The sequence below is a fragment of the Manis javanica genome, chromosome 8 (genome assembly GCF_040802235.1).
Source record: "Manis javanica isolate MJ-LG chromosome 8, MJ_LKY, whole genome shotgun sequence".
NCBI classification, from domain to species: domain Eukaryota; kingdom Metazoa; phylum Chordata; class Mammalia; order Pholidota; family Manidae; genus Manis; species Manis javanica.
In genome coordinates, this window is record NC_133163.1 from 2,774,260 (window position 1) to 2,796,332 (window position 22,073).

Sequence of the window (22,073 nt, forward strand, 5' to 3'; positions counted from 1 at the left end):
CAGGGCCAGGAAGGAAGGGGCCAGGGTCACTAGGCAGATGAGGAAGAGAGAGGCTACGCAGGCAAGGAGGAGACACACTGGCAACTGCTTGCAGTATGCTCTTCCTGCCAGGGTCACTGCGCAGTCCTGTTAGACCCTGAGCTCCTCCGCCTACCAAGTGCCCTCTGTGCAGCAGACAGGGAGACTGAGCCTCAGAGAGGAAAGGGCCCTGGCCACCAGTTAGAGGACAGAGCCGAGACCTGAACACTCCCTGCATGGCATGGCCTGGAGGCACACATGGCACCGGGGCTGGGTCAGAGCGCCAGGGGACCAATGGGAAGCGGTGCCCACAGGGGGCGAAAGCCACAGGCTGAGCTAGGGTTGGCTCAAGGCCTTTGCTGTCGCCCAAGACTGTCCTTGGGCCAGCAGGCTGCACTCAGATCTGAGCGCCCTGCCTTGGGTAGGGTGGCCCTCCACACCTTCTCTGCCCTCCCTGCCCAGCCTGGGCTAGGGCCCCAGTGGGCACTGGGGGAAGCCAAGTCGAGCTGGAAAGGGGAGAACAGGGAGGGTGCAGAGGGACAAGGGTGGCCAGGCAGGGCCAGGGATCAGCTGTGCACCCAGGACCTGAGCTCTGGGAGCAGAGAATGTCCTACTCCACTGGAGGAAGAGCCTTTGGGCATGGCCCTCCATCCCCGGGTGCTCACAGGACTGGCACATTCCAGAACACACATGCACACACACTTCCTTATCAGCCAGACAACCTGGTCAACAAGTCCGGAAGCAGCTGAGAGCCAGCCACCCCCTACCCCGTGCTTGGACTGGAAAACAGGATGGCTAAGGAAATACTCTAGGCTCTCCGCGAGACCTCTCAGGACCCGATGAGCAGGGAGGGGGTGGGTCCTCAGCACAGCCCCCACCTCTGGGGGCAGAATGGCGGTGGCCAGTGCCCTGGGCCTAACCCAGCTGGGCCCTCTGGTCCTGGCCCACCCTCTGGTACTCAGCCTCCCTTTCTGCATGCTTAGAGGAGCTGCCATCTGGCCTCCTGCTCACCCTGACCTGTGAAGCCAGCCCCAGTCCCCAGACACTGCTGGGCTCACAGGAGTACATCTGGGGCACATAAACCTGCCTGGGCATAGAGGTTCCTGTCAGGAAAACCTCACTTCCTGTCTCCAGGCCTAGAAAAGCTCAGGAAGGCAGCCCTGGGCTCAGCCTAAATCCTTCCCACTGCCATGGGAAGCTCCCGTCAGAGGGGGCCTGCTCAGCCTCAAGGCCACTTCCCAGCCTCCTCCTGGGGGCCGTCCCCACTCACTTCTGGCTTCGCGGCCACCCAGAGCTCCCCGACCCCTGTACCAAGGCTTTCTTGGTTTTTGCTTACAACCGCCTGGGAACAGGGTCACAAGGGGGCTGGCGGTCTGCTTTACAACTGGTGCTTATTTCACCCTCCCCAGCCTGGGGGTGCGGGGTCACAGACAATACCCCCACTTCACAGCTGGAAAAACTGGGTCACAGACTGATGAAGGAACTTGCCCTCAATCTCATGGCTGGAAACTGGCAGAGCTGGGATTGAGCCCCTCCGCACGTCTGCAGCCTGCCTTGGAAACCCAGCCCTAGGACCCTCAACCTCCAGCCAAGGGCTCAGTCAGATCTGGCCTCTCAGGGTCAGAGCCAGGGACAGGGACAGGGGCTGCAGGAGGGGGCCTCCACGAGGGGTCTGGCACTCAAACGTGCAGTGGGGTGGCAGACGCTCCCTGTGGAGAACCCTCCCTAGGCTCAGACCAGATCGAAGTTTCTTATACTCCACCCCACCCAGCCTGCAACTCGCCCAAGCCACCGATGGCCGCTGGTGTTACACATGGCGTCAGGCTGACCCATCAATCACCTGCCTCTCCAGGGAAAGAGGTACTCCTCTGCCACCTTCCCTCCCCAAGGCTATGAGGATCTTAGACCACAAGGGCAGGGGTCTGGTGTGAAGCGGTGCCAGCCTTCCCTTCTGGTGGCCCCAGTTTCCCCACTGACACAAGGACTGCTTGTCAGTGTCAGCACTCACACATGACCTGCCCCACCGTGAGCCTGGAGCCTGGGAACCCCAGCCTCTCCTTTTCCTCATTCCCCACCCACCCCACCCCACCCCGCTGGATTCCCTGCTTAGAGAGAGGTCAGGATAGTCCCTTAGCTCCCTGCCTCCCCCACCTCTGGTCGCATAGAGGGGGCTGCCATGATACCTGTCCCCACTCCCCCGAGCACCCCAATAAGACTCAGACCTGACTCCGTCTTCCAGACTTGGTGTAGGGAGTGGGGCACACCTGCCTCAGCCCTGCCCCCAGGTGTCCATAGTACAAGGAGGTGGGCCCATAGGGAGCTGGGAGAGACATGTCACCCACCAGCCTGGCCCTATAGCCTTGCCCTGTCCTAGGGAGGCTCAACTTGGCCCACCTGGAGTTACCTGCCCCCCACTTCTACCATGGTCAGAGGCGGGCACAGAGAGAGAGTGGGGGCCTGCTGCAGGGGAGGGTGCATATTGCTGCCTCTCAGTGTCCCCCTGTAAACCTCCCCATCCCAGAGCTCAGCCACCCTGGCAAGCCTGAGACTGCCAGCGCAAATGGGTTTCCCAGAAGCCTCACTAGGAGGCTGGAGCCAAATTTCAGTCCCTGCTTTCCATGAGAGAAGGACTGGGGGAGGGGGTACAGGTGCACACGGCAGCATCTCCTTGTAGCCCCGCTTCCAGAGCTGAGCCCTGCAGGATCCGCTCTCAATACACACTCCATGAGTGACACTTGCCCTGCAGTAACCCCACAACTTTCACTGCTGGGAAGTCCCTCTCACATCTAACCCAAATACCTCGAGCTGCAGAACAAGTCTTGGCTTCTTCTTGTTTAGAACAGGACAGAGCAGTGCCCACCCCTGCTGGGGGAGGCTCACCTGGAACATTAGGCCAGTGGACCCAGGGACCAGAGTCAAAGCTTGTTTTGCCCTGTGGCTGCAGGTGTGGGCCTTCCCAGCTTTGAGCCTGTCTCAGTCTCTCCACAGATACAACAGGCAATGAAGAGCCACCTACCGAGCAGAGTCACTGCAGAACCTTCCAGGCTGGCCCCCTGGCACACAGCCCCCAGCCAGCTTGGCCTTGCCCCCTCCTTAGGGAGGCAAGATTTTAATTCATGTTTCTTTTTAAATAAATACTCTGTTCTTCACTTTCAGACTGGGGGTGGTGCTGGACAATTAGGGAGGCCTTCCCTGGTGGGACAGTGTTGGAGGGAACCTATGCTGCCCCAAACACTCCCCCACAAATGCCCGAAATGCCTCCGTCATTGCCGTTCCTTCTGGCTGAGCAGCCCTGCATAACTGAGGACGAAAATTCCATGACTGGGCTTCCCGGCTGAGAGTGCCTCCTGGGCTCCTAGCTGACCCCACCCCACCAGCTACTGCAGTCCCCAACCTGAGGCTGGCCCCCCCTCAGGGGCAGGAGCAGCAGATGCGGGTGATGAGCACATCCGTGGAGGTGGACATCTGGATCTCCCCGAAGAGCACATGGCCCCCAGGGGCCTGGGAGCCCTCCGCCTTGGCAGCTGCGCTCAGTAGGTCCTGGGCACGCTGCAGGAGGAGCTGCTTCCTGCGGAGGCCCAGCCGGCGCAATGCCAGGATGGCCAGCACGTGGTCGTTCCTGCAGAGAACAAGGCTCTCACTGCAGGCCCAGCACCCTCAGTCTCCAAGACCCAGAGTGAGGGGAGCCCCTGATTCAGGCTGGAAGAATGCTCCAGAAAACACCCAGCACTCCTGAAGCTTGGCCTGAGAGAGGCTGAGAATGACAGGAGGATGGCGCTGCTGAAGGGGCGGCTGAGCCGCCACAGGAATCCCAACAGGGGAAACAGCCTGTGCAGGGTTTGGAGCGGGAGGGGTGAAGGGGAGGCAGGGGCCGGCACGGCCAGGCCAGGGGTCACAACGGGCCTCTGAAAGGAGTTGGGGCCTCCTGTGAGCACTGTGCAGGGAGCCACAGCCAGGCAGCAAGGAGAGGGGCAGCGTGGAGGAAGGAGGCTGGTGCCCAGGGGGCATCACGAGTCACTCCCTTCCACCTGAGCACCCGAAGGGCTCGGAGCGCCATCCCCAGGAGCCCTGAGGGGCAGAGGCCCCCAAGGACCCCGGAAGGGAAACTGGGAGCTGCGAGGAGCGGTCACTTGCAGCCAAAGGCAGAGAGGCAGTCCACCGCAAGCAGGGATTTTCCCTGGGGGCGGCCGTGGGCCAGGAAGGGGCTGGGACCGGGCTTTCTGAGGCTGCCCATCCTGGAATCTCCACGGCACGGAGGGATTCAGGCTGGGATTTCCACCTACGAGGACTCATCAGCCCTCCCACCCCCCTCCCCCAGGGGTCAAAGCCTCCTTCCTCAGGCTCCCCGGGGGACTGTATGTGTCTCTGCTGCCAGATGCCCGGGGAGGGACCCCAAAGCCCCTCAGCCTCCAGGGTCTCCCCTTTCCACCACTGGACTGACCGCGGTGCCGAGGATAGGTTATAAGGGAGAGTGCCCCCCACCCCTGTGCCCAAGCCTCGCCCCCGCCCCCGGCCCCGCGGTGCCCCTTCGGAACCCCGTGTGGGAACAGGTGGGGTACGGACCTAATGTCTGGGTAGCTCCGGATGAGCGTCTCCAGATGCCGCCGGATGTCATCTTTGTCAGTCTCGCCCAGTATGTCAGCCATGCACGGGATAGCTTGGCCCAGCCATGTGGCCTCAGAGCCCTGCGGAGACCCGGAGGCCTGTGTGGTGCGGGCCACCTCCCCTAGGAGCCCCGGACAACCACGCCTGCAAACCCTCCACCAGTGCACAGTTAGCCCTCCTGTGACCGCACCGCATCCCCGTGGCCCGCATGCTTCCCAATAAACCCTGCAAGCTGTAAGCAAATACATGCAACACTGGCGCCCGCTTGGCCCCGCCCTCCGCACTGAATTTAGCATGGCAGCGCTGGTGGAAGGCCTGCAGGCAGGCCAGCCAGGTGCCGAGGAGGAGGCGAATGCTCAGGGGCCCTCAGACGATGCTCCTACCAAGCCCTGGAAGGTGTCACAAATGGCCTGGGCGTCGAGGTTCATCTTCTGGGCACCAGTCATGCGATCAACACCCTGAAACCGCTTGGGCCGCTTCAGCACCTGGGCCAGGTACTCACGGACCACATACCGGTGTGCCTCCTGCAGAGTCTCCTGGTGATCCCAGGGGCGGGGCCTGGGTCAGGCTCAGGGTGGACAGTCTGGCCCTGGGTACACCCCACCAGGGCCCACCTCCTTGAGATACCTGTGCCCATGGTGGGGCCACGTGCTTGAGGTGCTGGGCAAAGGCTACCACCTCGTCCATGAGGGGCTGCAGCATGTCCTGGGTCAGCCAGGCCTTGGTACACAGGACCCTGAAATATGGCTGGGGCAAAGGTGAGGGAGAGTCTCCTAACCAACCATATCCTCCCCATTCATGAGACCCTCTCCTCAGAGCCCAGCCATAGCTCCTAACAGGGGTGTTTCAGGCCAAGGGACAATCTCTCACCAGGAAGAAACTTTGGGGGGCTATCTGTCCCCCTTCTACTGTCACTCTGGTGACATCCCTTCTCCTAGCCAGGAATGTCACAGGACTGCACCCCCAGGCCCTGAGCTCCAGTGGGCAGCGTTTGAGTCTGAGCATCCAGCCAGGCTTTGCTTCGGGCAGCCTCGGAGACGCCTTGTGGGGCTGGGTGAAGGGCCTGACTCCTTGGAGCCACTGTCCCTGGGAGGTGAAGACTGAGGAAGGTAGGCGTTTAACGACCGTCACTGCTCATCTGGGAACTTGTCCGGGTCCCCTGTCCGTCCCCCATGAAATTGCCCCTGGGGTAGGTGCATACTGTCACTTGGGCCCCCAGGCTCCCGGGCACAGAGGCATATGCTGACTGTGGAGAGTGGAGAGAGGAGGGCCCGTCCCACTCACTTGCACATTATGCTGTAAGCCCTGGAGCAGCTGCTTCTGGAAGGTGCTAGCGGCAGCCACCAGGGGCTTCTCCAGTTCCTCTAACGTTCCCGGAAACTTGGACAGAAGACTGGTCCTGAGGAAGGGCCAGGACAGGTGACGAAGTGGGCATGGAGGAGCAGGACAAAGACCAGTGTACAGCCACGCCAGGAGGTGCCATACCAATTCCATTCACTTAGACTATCACACGAAGGGCAGCCCTTGGGTCTGAACAATGTAGTAGCCCTGGGAGCCCATCAGCAAGGCATGGTGGCCTCATTGCATTGCATCCCTCTTAGTGATGAGACAGTGCAGCACAGACATGCCCAACACCAGGGGCCCTCCTGTGAGCCTCATGGTCGCCTCCCTGACGGTGACAGTGTCCCATTTCACTGTTGGAAACTGAGGGCCAAGCTACGCCCACTCCCCAGTACAGGGACCCAGAAAAGCAGCCTCAAGTTCCATCAGGGGCTGGGCCAGAGGTTGCCTCCAAGGGGCCAGTGGGACTGGCCTGGCACAGACAGATGTAAAAATGTTAGATAAGCTGTGCCTCGTCACAGTGGTGCCTTGGAGACAGACAGGCCGGCTCAGGTCCAGGCCCAGCACACACTGGCTGCATGACAAGGAGCATTTCCTTTTGAAGCCTCCACGTTCCCATCCATATACGGGAACACGCACTTGGGACAAGATGCATCAGGCAGAGAAGGCACTGCACAGCATGGACGCATCACAAGTGCTAAGAGCGTGCCTGCCATCCTCCAAGGCTCTGGTCCCCACACAGCCCTGGGGCGCAGGTGCCCCGACCTCCATTGGCAGATGAGGAAAGGAGGCACAGAAGGGGAATGACTCATCTCAAGGTACACACCAGTGAGTGGCAGAGCTGGGATCGGGCCCATAGTTGCTGGCTGCCCTGGTGCGTCCACAGTGGGGGGACATTGAGACTTGCCCTGGGGCTGATGTTACAGATCGGGAGCCGCCCTTGCCAGCTGACAGGGAGGCCCCTGCATTCTGGGGGCAGCGGAACCAGGCCCCAGCTCCCGTATAGTCTAAGGTGGAGTGTCAGGGAGGGCTCCTCAGAGGAGGGAGTGTCCCTAAAAAGGGAGAAGGTTGGCGGAGATGAAGAGAGGAGAGCCCCGGAGCCCAGGGAGGCAGGGACAGACCAACAGCAGGCAGCAGGCGGAGACTGGGGCAGCTGGAACTTCTCTACCTCTGCTCAGCGTTGAAACTCCCCGCGTCACTTCCCCTCAGCTCCGCGGGGCCGAGGGGGACAGCCGGGACGGGGCAGGGGGCCCACAGCCTCGGGAGCCCTCTGCGCCCGGGTTCCCGGAGCTCGCGCGCCTCCTGCTGGCCGCGTCGGGCACCACTCCTGCGGAGGAGCGAGACACCCACCTGAGCTCCTCACAGGCGTTGATGTTGGCGCCCAGCTGCGGCTCATTCACCGCCTTTGACTCCAGAAAAGCCTTTTCAAATCTGGGGACGGGATACGCAGAGGCCTTAGGGAGAGGCAGAGGCCTCTTCCGGGCTGCGCTTTGACCCTGGGTCAGCCCTCCTCTCAGGTCACCACCCAGACACCGGGCCTTACGGTGCGCCTCCTCCCTCTCACCTGTCCCCGAATCTCGGACTCTGAGCAAACAGGACGACCACCGTCCGTTCCCCGGCCATTCCACCCTCCCCAGCCAGCTGAGGATGCACGCGCACCTGGGCAGGAAGAGGCGGAGCGCCCGCGCACAGATCTGCAGGGTGGTAGCCTTCAGCTCCACGGAGACGGCGCCGGCCGCCTTCACGTGCTGTGCCACGAGCTGCAAGTGAGGATGCCACGCGGTGAGCCTGCCTCTGAGCTCCCGGCCCGATGGCCCTACTCTGCTAGTCCCCCACCCAGTAGCCCAGCAACATGTCCAGCCTGCCCTCCTGTGTTTCGTTGTCTCAGCTCCAGCTTCTAGGGACCACAGCCTGGGGGCCAAACCTCCCAGCTTCCCACACCACGAGCCTCCCGCCGAGCTGGGAGCTGGGCCCTGGTGCTCCCAGCTTGGCCACTCGACCTGGGGTCTTCAATGCTGCCCTACATGGGGCCCCCAGGCTCTCCCCTAATGGGAAGAGAACGCCAGGACTGAATTGTACAGCTCCGGGTGTTCCCACCACGAGGTGATGGGAACACCGTCTGAGGCCCAAACACAGGTCCCTCCTCCCGGGCCTCACCGTGTGGACGTCGATGCACAGCGGCGTGTGGTAGCGGCCCTGCAGAATGTCCGGGGCCTCGGCCGCTGCCCAGCAACTCTGCTCTAGCTGCAGGATGTTGTCGAAGCAGTTCATGATCTTGGTCTGGGCAGGATGGGGAAGGGCCACAGTGAGGCCCTCCAAGAAGGAGAGCCAGGTGTCCCTACCTCCCGAGCCCTGTCGTGTGCCCTTGGAGAGCAGGGCCACCCTGTCGGGGCACAAGCCTGCACCCAAGACCACAGGTAAGGGGTGGCTTCAGCCTGAGCTAAGGTTAGCACACAGGTGGCGGTCCTGGGTGCTGCGCCTCCCAACCATGCACCCCGCAGAGCTTAACCCAACACCCCCACCCCCACCCTCAGCCCCTCCCACCTGGGCCCACCCAGTCCAGCCCCTTCTGCCTCTGCCTTACCTCTAGGAAGCTGGTGTAGTCTCTCTCAAGTTGCGCCCACAAGTCGGGTGCCAGGAGTGGGGGCAACGGCTCTGTGGGCAGACCCAAGTCCAGTGCGCCCAGGAACTCAGGGCTAGAAGGCAGGTTGAGGGCTGAGGGCCTGGGCGGGGCTCTGACAAGCGGCGGCTGCCCGCACGCCCTTCTAGCCAGGCTCAAAGCCTGACACCATCACCGCAGGGCCGGAAGTCGGGCTGGTTCACATGCTCCAACGTCTCCGGGCTGATGTGTCAACCGCACCTACCCCACCCCACCAGGCTTCTCGCTGATGGATTTCCTAGCACCCTAGGAATCAGCTGCGTGTGCACATAAAGGACAGCTGTGCAGGTGGACCTCGGCCAGGCTGCCTCATCAGTGACCTCTACTCTCACAGTGAGGGTACACTTAAAACTAAGCTCTAAGCACCCCAAGTACCACACAGCTCAGGGACCTGCCACAGGTCTGGGGAGGTCCAGAGAGGGGTGGGCACCTGTCTGAAGCCACACAGCAAAATAATGGGCCCAGGACATTAGATACTCTCCTCCTGCCTGTGGGACGGGGGTGGGGGGCACTCCGCAGCAGAGGTGATCTGCCCCAACACACAGCGAAGAGCCGGAGGGGGAAGCTCTCAGGGGGCCTTGCGCTGCGCGTCAGTTCCTGACCGAAGGGGGGAGTGGGCATGAAATCCAACTCATTCAGAGGGGCTGGTGAGTCCTTGCTTGTGTCCTGCCCTGAGGGTGCCCTTTTCTAATTCACTTAGACACCTTGCGGGCAAGGGTAGGCTCTCTAACTGGGTTCTCTGCCCTGGTGGCAACCTCCCCTCAGATGCTTTCCAGCTTCGGGAACCGTTCAAGGCATGGGGAGTCCCTTAGGAAAACCCCGGCAGGAGAGCACCATGGCCCATGACAGGGAGGAAAGAATGTCAAAGACCCCCGGGATGTCTGACGCCCAATCAGCAACCCTCTCTCCCAGGGAGTAAAGGTTGAAGAAAGATGTCCTGCACTCCTGAGCAGGGGTGCCAGCCCCTCCTCGCCCTCCATGGCTCTCTGGCTGGGGGCCTCACCTGCTGTAGACGTTGGCGGCCCAGTCCAGCAGGACATAGAGCTGCTCACTGCCACGGGCTTTGTATGCAAGCTCCTGGAGGCGCTGGGCCACTGCACCGTGAAAGGCATGCAGGTAGACCTCCCACGCCGGGAAGCCAGAGGCTGCATAAGCGGGCTGCACCTGCAGCTGCACCTTCTGCAGGTCGCGGCGAACCAAGCAGCCAAGGTTGGTTAGAAGCTGGGCCAGGTCCGATGCCCCCTTGACTGCCCCCAGGGCCTCCCCAGTGCCGGCCTGCTGCACGCGCTCCTGCACACTCCGCCGCACGGCATCCTCCCAGTGCTGGCGCCAGTGGCGTGGTGTGGTCAAGAAGTCGCCATCGGCTGGGGGCGCCCGGTGGGCCTCCTCCTCCGCGTGCACCACATCTGCCAGCTCTGCCAGTGTGGCCGTGTCCACGCCGTCTGGGCTCAGCGTCTCATGCACGATGGTGCTGATCTCTGCAGCCAACCCGTCGTAGTGCAGGCACACATCCATAGCGCGGCGCGCAAAGGCTGTGGGGTTCTGCTTGAAGGTACCAGAGGCTTTCTCAGCCACTAGCTGCGTCTCCAGGTGCCTCAACTGTTGGAAGGCTGCCAGCAGTTGCCGCTCTGTGATGAGGTCAGCCACAGATTTGCCTTTTACAAGGATGAGAGAGAGAGAGAGAGGCACTGAGGGGGCTGCCCCAGACCTGTAGCCTGAACTTGGGGTTCCTTTCTGGACCAACTGGAGCTGGGCTGCCTGGGTCCAGAGCTCAGCGTGAAGGCCTGCTCCAGGGGCAGTGCACCCAACTGGCAAACCTGTCCTTTGGAATCACCTCGGAGAGACAGCAGAACCCCAGGTCTGGCTGAAAGCCGCAAGTGGGATCAGCCCCTGCCTTCCCCACTTTTCAGCCTGTACCTTTCTCTCCAGCTCCGCTCCACCCCATCCCCCACTCTGGGGCTTTGCGGGACGTGGGGAGGAGACCCTGTCAGAAGCTCCGGCTCTGCTGCTCCACCCTCTAGCCTGTTTCCTCCCAAACTTAGTGCTGTTTGTGAAGCCCTCACCTGCCCCAGGTTCCAATTCCTCAGGCCCCACCCCAGTGCATGTCTTCTGGTTGGCACCACCTATGACCGCCGAGGGTGCCTCCAGGCCCTGGGCCACCCCTGGCACATCAGGGGCCTGGGGCTGGTCAGCAGCAGCGCTGCTGTCCAGGGTGCGCCGTAGGGACCGCAGCAGGAAGTGGGATCCGCGCCGGAGCAAGCCGGGGTCGTCCTTGGGAGTCTGGCCTGAGGCCCGTTGGCTTGACCAGTGGAAGGCCCGTCGGAATGTGCCCAGGCCGGACCTCAGGCCCTCCCAGCGGGGGCCTGGCTCATCCCCGTCACTGGCCCGCTGAGTGCTCTGTGCTGCAGTTGGTGGCTCCATGGGCTCCTTGGCACGGTGCAGCACTGGTGCAGAGGTCACTGTCCGTGGCAGCGGCATCTTGGCAGCAGAAGAGCTGCGGGTGAAAAGCAGGCTCAGAAGGAACGGGAGTGCCTAGCGCCCGGTCAGGGAGCTTCCCCCAGGCGGTGGCCCCCCAGCTGTCACCAAGCAGCTCTCAGGCCAGAGCCATCTCTGCGCCGGCTGCAGCAGGTGTGGAGGTGTAGAGCCGCTTGCTTCGGAGAGCCCCTCCTGACCCAGCCTTCCAGGAGGTTTCCCCAGGCGCTTAGGCCAGAGCCTCCCTTGGCAGGTGGAGAGGAGCTGTGTGTGCAGGTTCTGGGGGCACTGCACAACCCGCAGCCCACAGTTCCGGGGCTGGGCCCAGCAACCACACCAGAACTTCCTGAGCCTCAGGCCCTGCAACCCCAGATGCCTGCCCCCAACTCCCGCTGCATTGTTCACTGCTCCCCAGAGCCGTCAGCTCATCCCCGTTCAGCCCATCATTCCTAACTGCTTCTGCTCACAGGGGAGATCTGGGACCCTGTGGGAGGGGGCTTCTTCCCTGGTGTCTCAGAACTGGAGGGGAGGCAGGGTCAGGCTTGAGGGCACTGGCTGACCCGCAGCTTATCAGGGCCTTGCAGCCCTGCAGGGGAGGTGGTAGGAGGGGCCGTGGGTCTATATTTAACCAGGGGCTAGGGGTTTCCAAAGCTGTTGCTCACCCCTTGCACCTCCTCCCCGTCCCCCACCAGGTGAGCTCTGGTCCTCCACCACAGAAGTGGGGAGGGGTTCCCTCGGGCATGGGGCTATAGAAAAGGGGCAGCCCCTGCCCCTCCCAGAGCTCAGGGCCCTCACCACCCAGGCCCTTCAGGCTCTGCCCACATCTCCTTTCAGCTCAGCCTGGATGTGTTTGATTTTCTAGCCTTAGGCTAAGCCAGGGGGGTGAGAAAGAGGAAAGCACCTTCTCAGCTGGCTGAGACCTCCCCCCGACCCCAGGGTGTGAACGGGATGGGAGGTATCAGGCCAGCAAGATCCCATTTTAGTCTTGGAGAAACTAGGACAAAAAGAAGGGTGAGACCTGCTGAAGTCACTAACCAACCAGAGGCTAAACCCCCAGCTCACCCCCAGCACCCTCCCCAGGGCAAAGGCCAGGCTGCAGCCAGCACCTGACCCTGGACAACATAGGCCAGGAACACACCTCTCCCCAGGCCTTGATTTGCCTGGGGTGGGGTGATACCGGAATGGACAGAGCCCGGACCCTCACCCACTCCTCATGACCTCCAGCGAGGAGCCTTTCCAGGGCTCAGACATGCAGGGCTCAGCTGAGGCCTACCTTCCTCTTCCCAGAGGCCCTGCACAGGTGGAAGGAGGCCCCGCAGAGGGAGGGGCAGGCCCTAGGGATTGAGGCCTTATCAGCCTCGCTGAGGCCACAGGTCATCGACCACACCTGACACTGGGATTCAGGGGCCCTGCCCAACTTAGACCAACCCACACACACGTGGGGAGCATTTTCACAGGAGCTGTCTGTCCCCTTCTTGGTGCCCCCCAGTGCCTGGCAGGGAGAGGAGTGGGGGTGAAGAGAAGCTGTCCAGCCTGGGCTGTCCCCAGCAGTGCTTCAGGCTCTGTCACCAAGGGGATGTGGGCATGGGACAAGCCAGGCCCTGTCTTGGTTGGGAGAGCTCACACACAGTAAGTACCTACTGTGTGCCCAGCCCACTGCCTGGCACACATCAGATCACCAGGACAGCAAAATTGCAGGCTCAGGGAGGGGTGGGGTCTTGCCTTCAGCCACACAGCTTAGGGGTGGGGAGCCTGAACCAGCCTAGGTCTATCTGGAAACCTAGGAGCAGAAGCAGGGCTCCCATGTCTCCAGGCACCAGCGAGTCAGGCTTGCTGCCCCAGGAACCCCTTCTCCCAGAAGAGGGACCCCAGGTGGGGGCAGCTCCCAGATGCCAGGAGTCCAGCAGACTCGAAGGTTTCCCAGGAAACCTAGAAACAGTTTCTGAAGGAAGGAGGGGAGCTGGCTAGGTCATAGGTCACACATGCAGAGACTTGGGCCCCCCAGCGCCCAGCTTGCTCAACCACTCTTGTCCTGAACGAGCTGCATGTAGGCCCATCAATGCCCCGAGCTCAGCCCACGGACCCCGGCCCTGCTCCTGCTGCTTCCCAAGCACTCCTGACCTGCCACAAGCCAACCAAAGCACAAGGAAGCCAGGCCATTCCCCTGCTTTACACCTGCGTGTGGCTCCCCAGACCCCTGAGGCCAAGCCGGAGCCCCGCAGCCCAGCGTTCCACGCCTTTCTGTCCAGGACCAGATTTCCTCCAGCCTCGCCTCTGGGGCTCTCTGGCCTGCACCCATCTAGCCTCCTGGGGCACCCCTCAGTACCCTGCACACCCAGCCTCCTGTTCTCTGCTGAAGCTGCTCCCTCTCCCAGTCACCCCATCTTCGTTCTCCAAATCTGACCTGGACCCGAGGTGAAGGTGTCCCCGCCTCCGAGGAGCCCTGGGCTGTGCTGTACCCCATGTCCCTGATGGGGTCCTCCTTAGCGGCCCCCTCTGCATCACCTCAGAGCCAGATTGGAGAAAGAGCGAATCATCAAAGTCAGAGCCGCCCCTCGCCCGGCCTGGCCCAAATGGGCACCCTGCTGCTGTGCCGGACTGGACTCCCTGCCAACTCGATCTGGCTGCCCCCGCCACACCTGCCTTCCCGTACCTGCGCGGCCTCTCTCTGGCTCTCTCTCTCTAGCCCCGTCCTCATGGTCCTGGGTATCCAGAGGCCCTGGCCCTGCCCCTGGAGCTTGGCGCTGCCTGAGCTTCACGACCGGGAGACCCAGGCCCAGTCTGCGCCCTGGGCCCCACGCTCTCCAGTCCAGACTGATGCAGCCACCGCAGGGCCAGCACAGGGGTAGGAATGTCGCCCTCACACCTCAGCTCTACCCTTCTGCCTAGGCCTGCTCTCCCATCCTCATCCTCCCAGGCCTCCCTCAGGGCCCACTCCCCCCACAGCCTCCCCACCAGTGCTGGGCCTGGGCCAACACCCCATCCTTTTAATGGACAAACTAGCCACCTGGGCAGGGGATGCCCCCTCTTACCCCCTCGCCCAATGAGCTGCTCCCGTCACCTGATCACAGGTCCTGACTGCATTACTTCCTGGACCCCTGGCATCCCTCTCCTCAGAGCAAGTGAGGGGGTCTTGCTAAAACATAAGCCTCCCTGGAGACCCTTCCTTGCAAACTAAGTCTCTGAAAATAAGGAAGAAGACGAGCGTGTGCGTTCTCGCCGCGCTGTTCAGCCTTTGCCTGGGGGAACTAGTAGAGACAATGAGGCGATCAAAAAATGTAAGAGGCATAAATATTGGAAAGGCCCTGGAAATCTGCCATTATTCATGGATGATAGGACTCCCTGCTCAGAAAATGGCCTTCCTGTACCCTAAAGAAGCCTATTAGAAAAGGCACTTATAAGGCTCTCTGCAATAGTGACAAGACCTAACCGTCCGGGTGCCACCACTCTCCTCTGTGGCTGGGCATCAGGCCCTCCTAACTGGCCCCTGGGAACCACTGCACATTTGAACCACTCAGCGGCCCTCACCTCTTCTCCACACCTTTGCACAGGCTGTTCCCCCCGCCAGCAGCAGCCTCACCCCCCTTCTCCAGCCGCCAACTCCCCAAGGCTCCCTGACCATGGTCAGCACCTATTGCTCTGGGCCTGGTCCGAGCCCTGAGCATACCTTATCCCAGGACTGAGGGACAGTTACAGCAGTTGGGGCATTTGCTCCTGGACCAGAAGCTCCGCAGGGCAGCCCCCAGGAGCCCCCCAGAGTGGGCCTGATCCAGCCCCCAGTCAGGGCTAGTTTTGGGCAGGTACCCAAGGAAAACAGATAAGCAATCTAGTGTAGGAACATAAGCCCAGTACACACACTTTTGTGTGTACGGGCTTTGCATATCCATGTGCTGGCCTGCGTGTGTCTCCCGGGATGTGTCTGTCTCAAAGGGTCTGCGAGGGCTCTCTCCGTGAGTCTGTGTGTGTCTGTGTGTGCCTGCAGGTGGGTCTTTATGTCCATGTCTGTCTCTCTGATTTCTGTGTGTGTGCATGTCCACTGTGATTTCAGTTGGCAGTCTGGCCTGGGCTCCGAGCTGAGGCCCTTGGTCAGGAAGGCCACTAGCAGAACTAGAATTGTCCCCAGCCCCTAAGTCCCCACCCACTGCCCACAGTATCCCTGTGGCTCTCCTGCTCCACTTGCACAGACATACCTGCTCATGAGTACGCACTGGGCCCCAGGCAGAGTGGGGCCTCCAGAAGCCGGCCTGGCCAGGCCCTCAGAGCTGGGCCCAGGCGCAGGGGCCTCTGGAGCAGCCAGAGCGAGTGACCAACAGCTGGGACTTCCCAGCTGCGGGTCAGTGACTGCCTGCCTGGGCCCACCCCCTGCCCCAGCCCCACCCCCATACTTTCACTTTCAAAAATACTCCCCCCACATTCCCATTCCAGAGGCAGTGACTCTAAACTTTGATTCCTGGCAGCCTGAGGCTCAGGCTAAGTGTCAGGGACCACAGGAGGTGAGGGCCAGGGTGGGCAGTACTGGAGGCCCAAGGCCATGGGGATGGGCACTGCCAGGGTGTACTCGGACTGCCAGTCCCTCCTGTGGTCAGACTGAGGCCCGGAGAGCAGGCGCCTGCTGGCTGGGGGACACCCAGGTCCCAGTGCCCCGTCTGGAGGAGCCCTCCCTCCAGGGAAGAGTCATGGCCCCAGACCTGCCTGCCTGGCTCAGCGTGGGGGCCATGCCCGGTGCTGAGAGCCTGGAGAGCAGACATGTGGGCGGGGGGTCAGCAGGGGGGCGAGCAGGTGAACAGTGACAGCAGAGGGACCTTGTGACCACAAGCCATTCCAGAAGGCTTCGGGAGCTGGGAGAAGGGGCGGGGCCCTGAGGGGCAGACCCGATGACCCTCGTGTGAGCAGGGGTGGGTTATGGGCAGGAGGCAGTGGGGAGCAAAGGTGTGGGTGCGCCTGAGCCTGAGGGACCTGGAGCACAGGCCCTGCTCCCCGCGGTGGGCCAGGCTGGAGGCATTCAGTGGGCAAGGCCACTGAGCCTTCCCGGAAGAGGCAGGCCCCAGACGGCCCCGGGGGATTCTGTTCCTGCGTCCTAGGGAAAATCCAGGGCAGACAGATCCAGGCCTGTCCTGCCCAGGCTGGAGGCAGCAGGGCGTGGGGCAGAGCAGACGGGGCCCCTGGGCTGGGTGCTGCGCAGAGCAGAGGTGAGTCTGCGGGGTCAGCGTTGGAGGGCTGGGCGGCTTGAACAGTGGACATTGATCTTCTCACGGTCCTGGCAGCTGCAGAGTCCCAGGTCAAGGTGTGAGCAGGGCTGTTCTCCCCTTGGCCTCTCGCCTCGGCCCGGAGCCTGCCGTCTTCCCCTGGAGCCCACAGTCGTCCCGTGTGTGTGTCTGTGTCTCCTCTTCTCATGAGGACGCCAGCCAGACTGGCTTAGGACTCACCTAGATAGCCTTGTTTAAACTTAATCTCTGTTTTAAAGGCCCTATCTAGATCATGGCCACATCTGAGGTCCTAGGAATTAGGACTCCAGTGTAAGAACGTTCTGAGGACAAATCCAGCCCAACCAGGTTGGAGGGCACCTGAGATGCTTCATCAACCTACTGCCATCTACAGACAGGCCGGGCAGACACCTCCTCTGAGAAGCCCTCTGGTCTACCACTTGAGTCATTATTCCCCTGGAGTCCTAAGAGCCCCAGCTCAAGCCCAAGAGGTGCCCAGATTGTTGGGTGAGGGGTCGCCCCTTAGCTCATGCCGGCCTGCCCAGTGGCCTCCCATCCCATGCATCTCTGACAGTCAGACTGAGAGATGGGAGGGGCAACACCACTGAAGAGACTGAGAGGAGCCCCCAGAGTGACTGCCCAGGGCTCTTCAGAGGGACGTCTGGACAGTTTTATCCTGCTGGAAGCCCTGGGACCCCTGTGGAGGAGATAGTCTCCACCCAGCTTGCACTGGGACACCAGCACAGAGAGGTGTAGGAACCTACCCACAGCCACACAGCTGGAGAGAGAGGGGTCAGGACTCCAGCCCAGGCTTCTGCTTCCAAGAGGGCACATCAGGGTCCTGGCACCTCCAATTATGGGTCACCTCCACTCAAGTGATGGATCTCTGAAACGCTGGTGGCACCCAGGCCTCCTCCCAATGCCCACCGCACCCACACCTGCTTTTCAGCAGGAGCTGTGATGTCTCTTTTGTTCTTCTGCTGTGTTGGTTTTCTCCAACCTGCTCAGTAAAATCCCTTTGGAAAACTCCAGCCTTGTCCCAGAGGAGCCCTGGCACAGGGCCAGTCTGGCTGGGTCAGGAGAAGGCAGAGCAGAAGGACAGTTGGGTGGGGAGGCAGAGCTGGGAACCCCAAGAGGAGTGCAGCCCAACTTCTCATGCTGAGTCTCCGTTGACTCCTCCATAAAATGGGGTGGCAGGGGTGGTGTGGCTTCACGGACCCGGCTCTCACGTCCGGAAGGGCAGGGAGAAGGACCCTCACCACGAGACGCTTACTGGCCCCAGAGGCTCCTACGGGACCAGGCTGAGAACAGGAAGCCGGGGCTCCACCCTCCGTCCCTCTGCAGCCGTGGGCTTTGCCTCAGTCTCTCCGAGGCAGATATTGGGAAGCTGAGGTGGCCCTGTTTCTGAGGCACCCTGGGGAGTGACACCAGCTCCTGCCGCAGTGACTCCAGCGAGCACCGGGGGAAGCCGCAGATGGATCCCCACCCGTTTCCCCCAGGTCACCCTGCACCTGCGAGCAGGGGCGGGGCCACGGGGAGCAGGGCGGCCACCAGGTGAGCGGGCGTTCGTCTTGGCACAGCACCCTATGCTCACCCCTCTCCTGTGAGGCGGTGGATGGACTGGGGCCCGCTGGTCCTCAAGGGGCCCGGTGGCAGCGCGGAGGTCCCTGGGCTTGCTTCCTTGGCCGACCCCTCAACCCCCTACTCACTGGGCATGGCAAGGTTGTGGGACCTGCTGCTGTGGGTCTCCTCGCTCCAGTCCTGCCCGGGTACAAGGTGAGCTCCAGTGGCCGCGTGGGCATGGCTCTCGCTTGGGTCCCTGGCTGATCTGGGATTCTGTCCCTGCTCAGCTATTTGTCAGCCATGGGACCTTGGGGACACTGGGTTTAAACGGCTGTAACACTGCCTGGGAGGGGTGAGGATGCAATCTCAGCAAAGAACACCATCACCCACACTGCATCCCACACCAGGAGCAGGGAAACGACCCCTGCCCGCTCAGGTCCCTTGCCCTACATCCCATGTGTCAGCAAGTCCTGGCCACGCTTCCTGGGAAATGTCTGATCCCTTTTCCACCCCTTGAGGGACCACTGGAATGACTTGGGAGCAGAAAGTGGCTGACCAGTAAGGGCTGCAGCTGGTGAGGGGCTGACGTCTGAGAGGGTAAGAGGGCAGGCAGGATGCTAAGCCACCTCAGCTGAGGCCAAATTCATCTCCTCACCAAGGACAGACTCCCCAGAGGACTTCAGGGGACAGAACCTCCCAGGGCACAGCTCACCCCTCAGGTGCCTCTACAGAGGCCTCTTATCTAGCCTGCTGTCTGCCTGGGCCTCAGATCCCCCGGCTGACCCCTCTCCTTCCCACATGGCCTCCTTGCAGCCCCTCTGCCTTTAACCAGGGCACCTGCCATGGGCTGGCCATCTCCCTGTCGCATAGGCACGTGGGCTGGGCCTGCTCAGCACCACACCTCACCTTTGCTGGCCTAGTGGTCAGCACCCACTTGTTCCAAAGGCGGTGAATCACTTAGGCAAGGAGAGAGGAGGCAGGCTGGGTGGTAAGGGTGACAGTGAGCAGGCACTCATACAGCCTGTGCCTGCTGGCCCCTCCCAAGGGCCCCCTCCCAGGGAACAGCTGGGGGCCACCAGGTGATGAGGACCTGGTGTGCAGGGGGGAGGGGGGCTGGTGACAAGGACAACGTCAAACCAGGCAGCACCAGGCACTGGAGCGGAGGCCTGAAGGCAAGCAGGGTGGAGCGCGAGCAGCAGGAGGGGAGGGGGCATGGCCTGCTGCTGACTGTGACATCCCTAAGGGCCCCTCACGCCCCAGCAGCAGCCAGGCTCCAGGGAGAATCCCTCTGGGCACCCTGTGGAGGCCAACGCAGCGCCCCGCGCTCCACAGCACCCACCTCACTGGGCTCCACCAAGGCAGAGGGCAGCCGAGGGCCCTTCTCCCGGGCTGCCACTGCAGCCTGCAGGGACAGAGGCGGGGGCCAGGGCAATGCCAGGTTCCCACCCACACCTGTCCTGCATCTGTCCACTGGGAAGTAGGGGACGGGCTGTGCACCTCCCTCAGAGGAGTCTGGCCCTCCTTCATGCCGCCCCTGAGGCTGGTGCACTCAGCTCTGCCCAGGGCACCACGGGACCCACTTGGGCTCGGCCCTGAGGCCCATTTCACAGGGGTCTGAGGCCAGAGAGGCCAAGGTCACATAGTGAGGGAGTCGAGAGTTCTGCACATCCCCAGCTGCCTCCCATATCCTGCACAGCCCCTCCTGGGGTCTTCCTTGCTGGGCCCTCTCCCTGCTTGGAGCAGCTAGGAAGCAGTTGCCATGGCAACCCGAGTGGCTAGCTCAGGGCTCATTATCCAGTGCCCACAAGCATGTGGGGGTGCCTGCCTGAGCTCTCCTGGTTTCCTCAGCATCTCTGCCTCCCATTCAAGGCCAAGGTAGAGGCCTGAGCCACTGTGCTCCCACTCAGGCCTCTGGCCCCAGCGCCACTGCAGCCCTAACTCGCCCGCACCACTGCACTCCACGCCTCCGCTGACGCTGGTCCCCTTCCGGAGCTCCCCACCCTCCACCTCTTTTACCAGCAAGGAGAGTTGCTTGGTGATGTCCACCTTCCCCCAGTGGCATGGTGCTCAAAGGAGGGCAGGCAGAGGGCTGGCAGGTCTTTGCTGAACAGCCCGCACACTACCGTGGCACCGCCACCTGAACATGTGCCTGAATGCACATTCCTGGGTCCAGCCCAGACTCTCTGGTTGGTGGCCCAGAAACCAGCACTTCATCCAAGTACCACAGGTCACCCTGAAGTGTGAGAACAGACGTCGCTGGGCTGGGTCTCTTGTAGAATCAGACCACAGAGCAGGGACCCTGTCATGCCCAACGACTGGGCCTTCCTGGCCCTCCTGTCGCATTGCTAGTGCAGGGCTCCTTCTCACTCCTGGAATCCCTCCCCACCCACCATTCTCCTTCGTGCCCTCTTCTAGGAAGGCGTGCTGGCCTCAGCCAGCTGCGCTCCTCTGCGCAGAGCGCGCCATGGGGCGAGGGGAGGCCAGGCCGGCACAGCTTGGAGTTCCAAGGCCTGGGGCCCACCCACTCCATCTGCTCTGCCAGAGACGCTGTGTCTGTAGCCCCAGGCTCCAGACTGGCCCCTGTGTAACACTAGTCTGGGCACCCCCACTCTGGCCCCACTGGCCCCCAACAATGGCAGCAATGAGAATGGCCCAACTCTAGAACTCAGAACAAGAAAGCACCCCTTGCGTAGGGACCTCACTTTAAGCTGCATTAATACCCTCCTCCCCAGAGAAACAAGGGCAGGGACCCTGGCATCGCCTTGCCCAGAAAAGAGCACACAGCCTTGGGAAGTGAGCCCTCAGGTCCCTGAGGGCAGAAGGTGTGCCAAGTAAACCAAGGCAGCTTGACCTTCAATTGCTTTATGTATCAGACCTCTATAGAGGAGCAACCGTCTCCTGAACAAGATGGGTAAACTGAGGCATGCCCCAAGTCACAGGCAGGGGCTTGAGGCTGGCCGCCTCCCATTCCCCAGAGCTGAGGGCTGGCAGATCCCAGGGCCCTAGCTACATACCATTCCTGCTGGGCTCCCAGCCTCCTCAGTGGGGCTTCTCTTTGGCCTGGCAGGCCGGGGGGGCAGCCATGCCATCCAGGGGCAGCACTGTAAGGCTGCACAAAGATGGGGAGCAGAGATGAGGTGTCTGCTGTGGGCCAGATGCTGGGTCCCAGCCTCCTCCCAGAAGCTGCAGACTGACCCAACCTGCCCCCCTCCCCCCGCTACCCCAGGCCCAGTGCCCACTGCCCCGGCCAGACCTCCATCACTGCTGCTCCCTGCCCAAGCCCACTGTCCAGGGGGCACTGGGCAGGCACCCCACCCCATGGGGTGCCTGTGGCAGCAGAGGGCCAAAGGCAGGAGGGGGCGAGGCTGATGCAGCCTTCAAACTCACGAAGGCTCCCTGGCAGAGGGCCTGCTGATCTGAGGAGGGGCAGGAGGCAGCCAGGCCGGCAGAAGAAGGGTATCCTGAGGCAGAGATGGCGAGAGAGGCATACAGAGTGGGGAGCCCAGGTGGGTGTCTGAGGCTAGGGCCAGCATGGGCCAGGTTGAGCTCTCCTAAGGCAAAGATGTTCAGGTCCTTCCCAAGAGCACATACCCCACACACACCCAGGGCCAAGCCCTCAACACCCACCTCCAAAGGGAAACTGATACCCTGCCGGCCCTTGGCCATGCCCACTCAGGCTAGGCACACGGGCAAGGGAGCCAGGCCAGAAGCAGTGAGGGCTCTGGAAAGATCATGGGCACCAGCCACAGACTCTCCCCCTGCACTAGGCCAGAAGCAGAATGGGCATGGAGTCTGGCAGGCAGACACCCGACCTTGGTACTGGCTGGGAGGCAGCAGGGGGCCACGGGCAAGAGGCAGGAGTGCGGGAAGGGGCCTGGGCAGAGGGAAAGCGCTGACCAGCCGGACAGAATGCCTGTGCGCCCTCCTGGGTGTGGGGAGGGTCCTGTGGGCACGCAGCAAAGGGGGTGGGCTGCTATTCTGGGAAGTGAGGTTTCTTTCCCCAAACACCCAGCTCAAGTCAGCTCAGATTCCACTGAGACCCAGGGAAGGCTGGGAAGGGCCACACACTGCGCCGGGTGTCCTGGGGCACGGGCAGCCACCTATAGCCCGCAGTGCCTCCACCCGATGCCAGAGGACGTGAAAGGTCCCCCAAGCTAGATGATCCCAGCTCAGCCCCTCCATGTGAACCCGCCTGGAATCCCATCCCAGGA

The 22,073-nt window shown here is 62.1% G+C and overlaps 1 protein-coding gene across 1 annotated transcript; it reads right to left on the reverse strand.

The window, feature by feature from the left end:
- Nucleotides 1-2,115: 2,115 nt before the first annotated feature.
- Nucleotides 2,116-15,404, reverse strand: EXOC3L4 (exocyst complex component 3 like 4). Its single transcript, XM_017645500.3, has 12 exons — nt 15,286-15,404; nt 10,687-11,117; nt 9,627-10,278; nt 8,549-8,660; nt 8,122-8,244; nt 7,624-7,724; nt 7,315-7,395; nt 5,908-6,022; nt 5,251-5,370; nt 5,007-5,159; nt 4,582-4,703; nt 2,116-3,637 (listed from the first exon to the last, which is right to left on the reverse strand). The coding sequence occupies exons 1-12, from the start codon at nt 15,291-15,293 to the stop codon at nt 3,430-3,432; spliced, it is 2,226 nt and encodes a 741-aa protein (XP_017500989.2). The 5' UTR covers nt 15,294-15,404; the 3' UTR covers nt 2,116-3,429.
- Nucleotides 15,405-22,073: the final 6,669 nt, after the last annotated feature.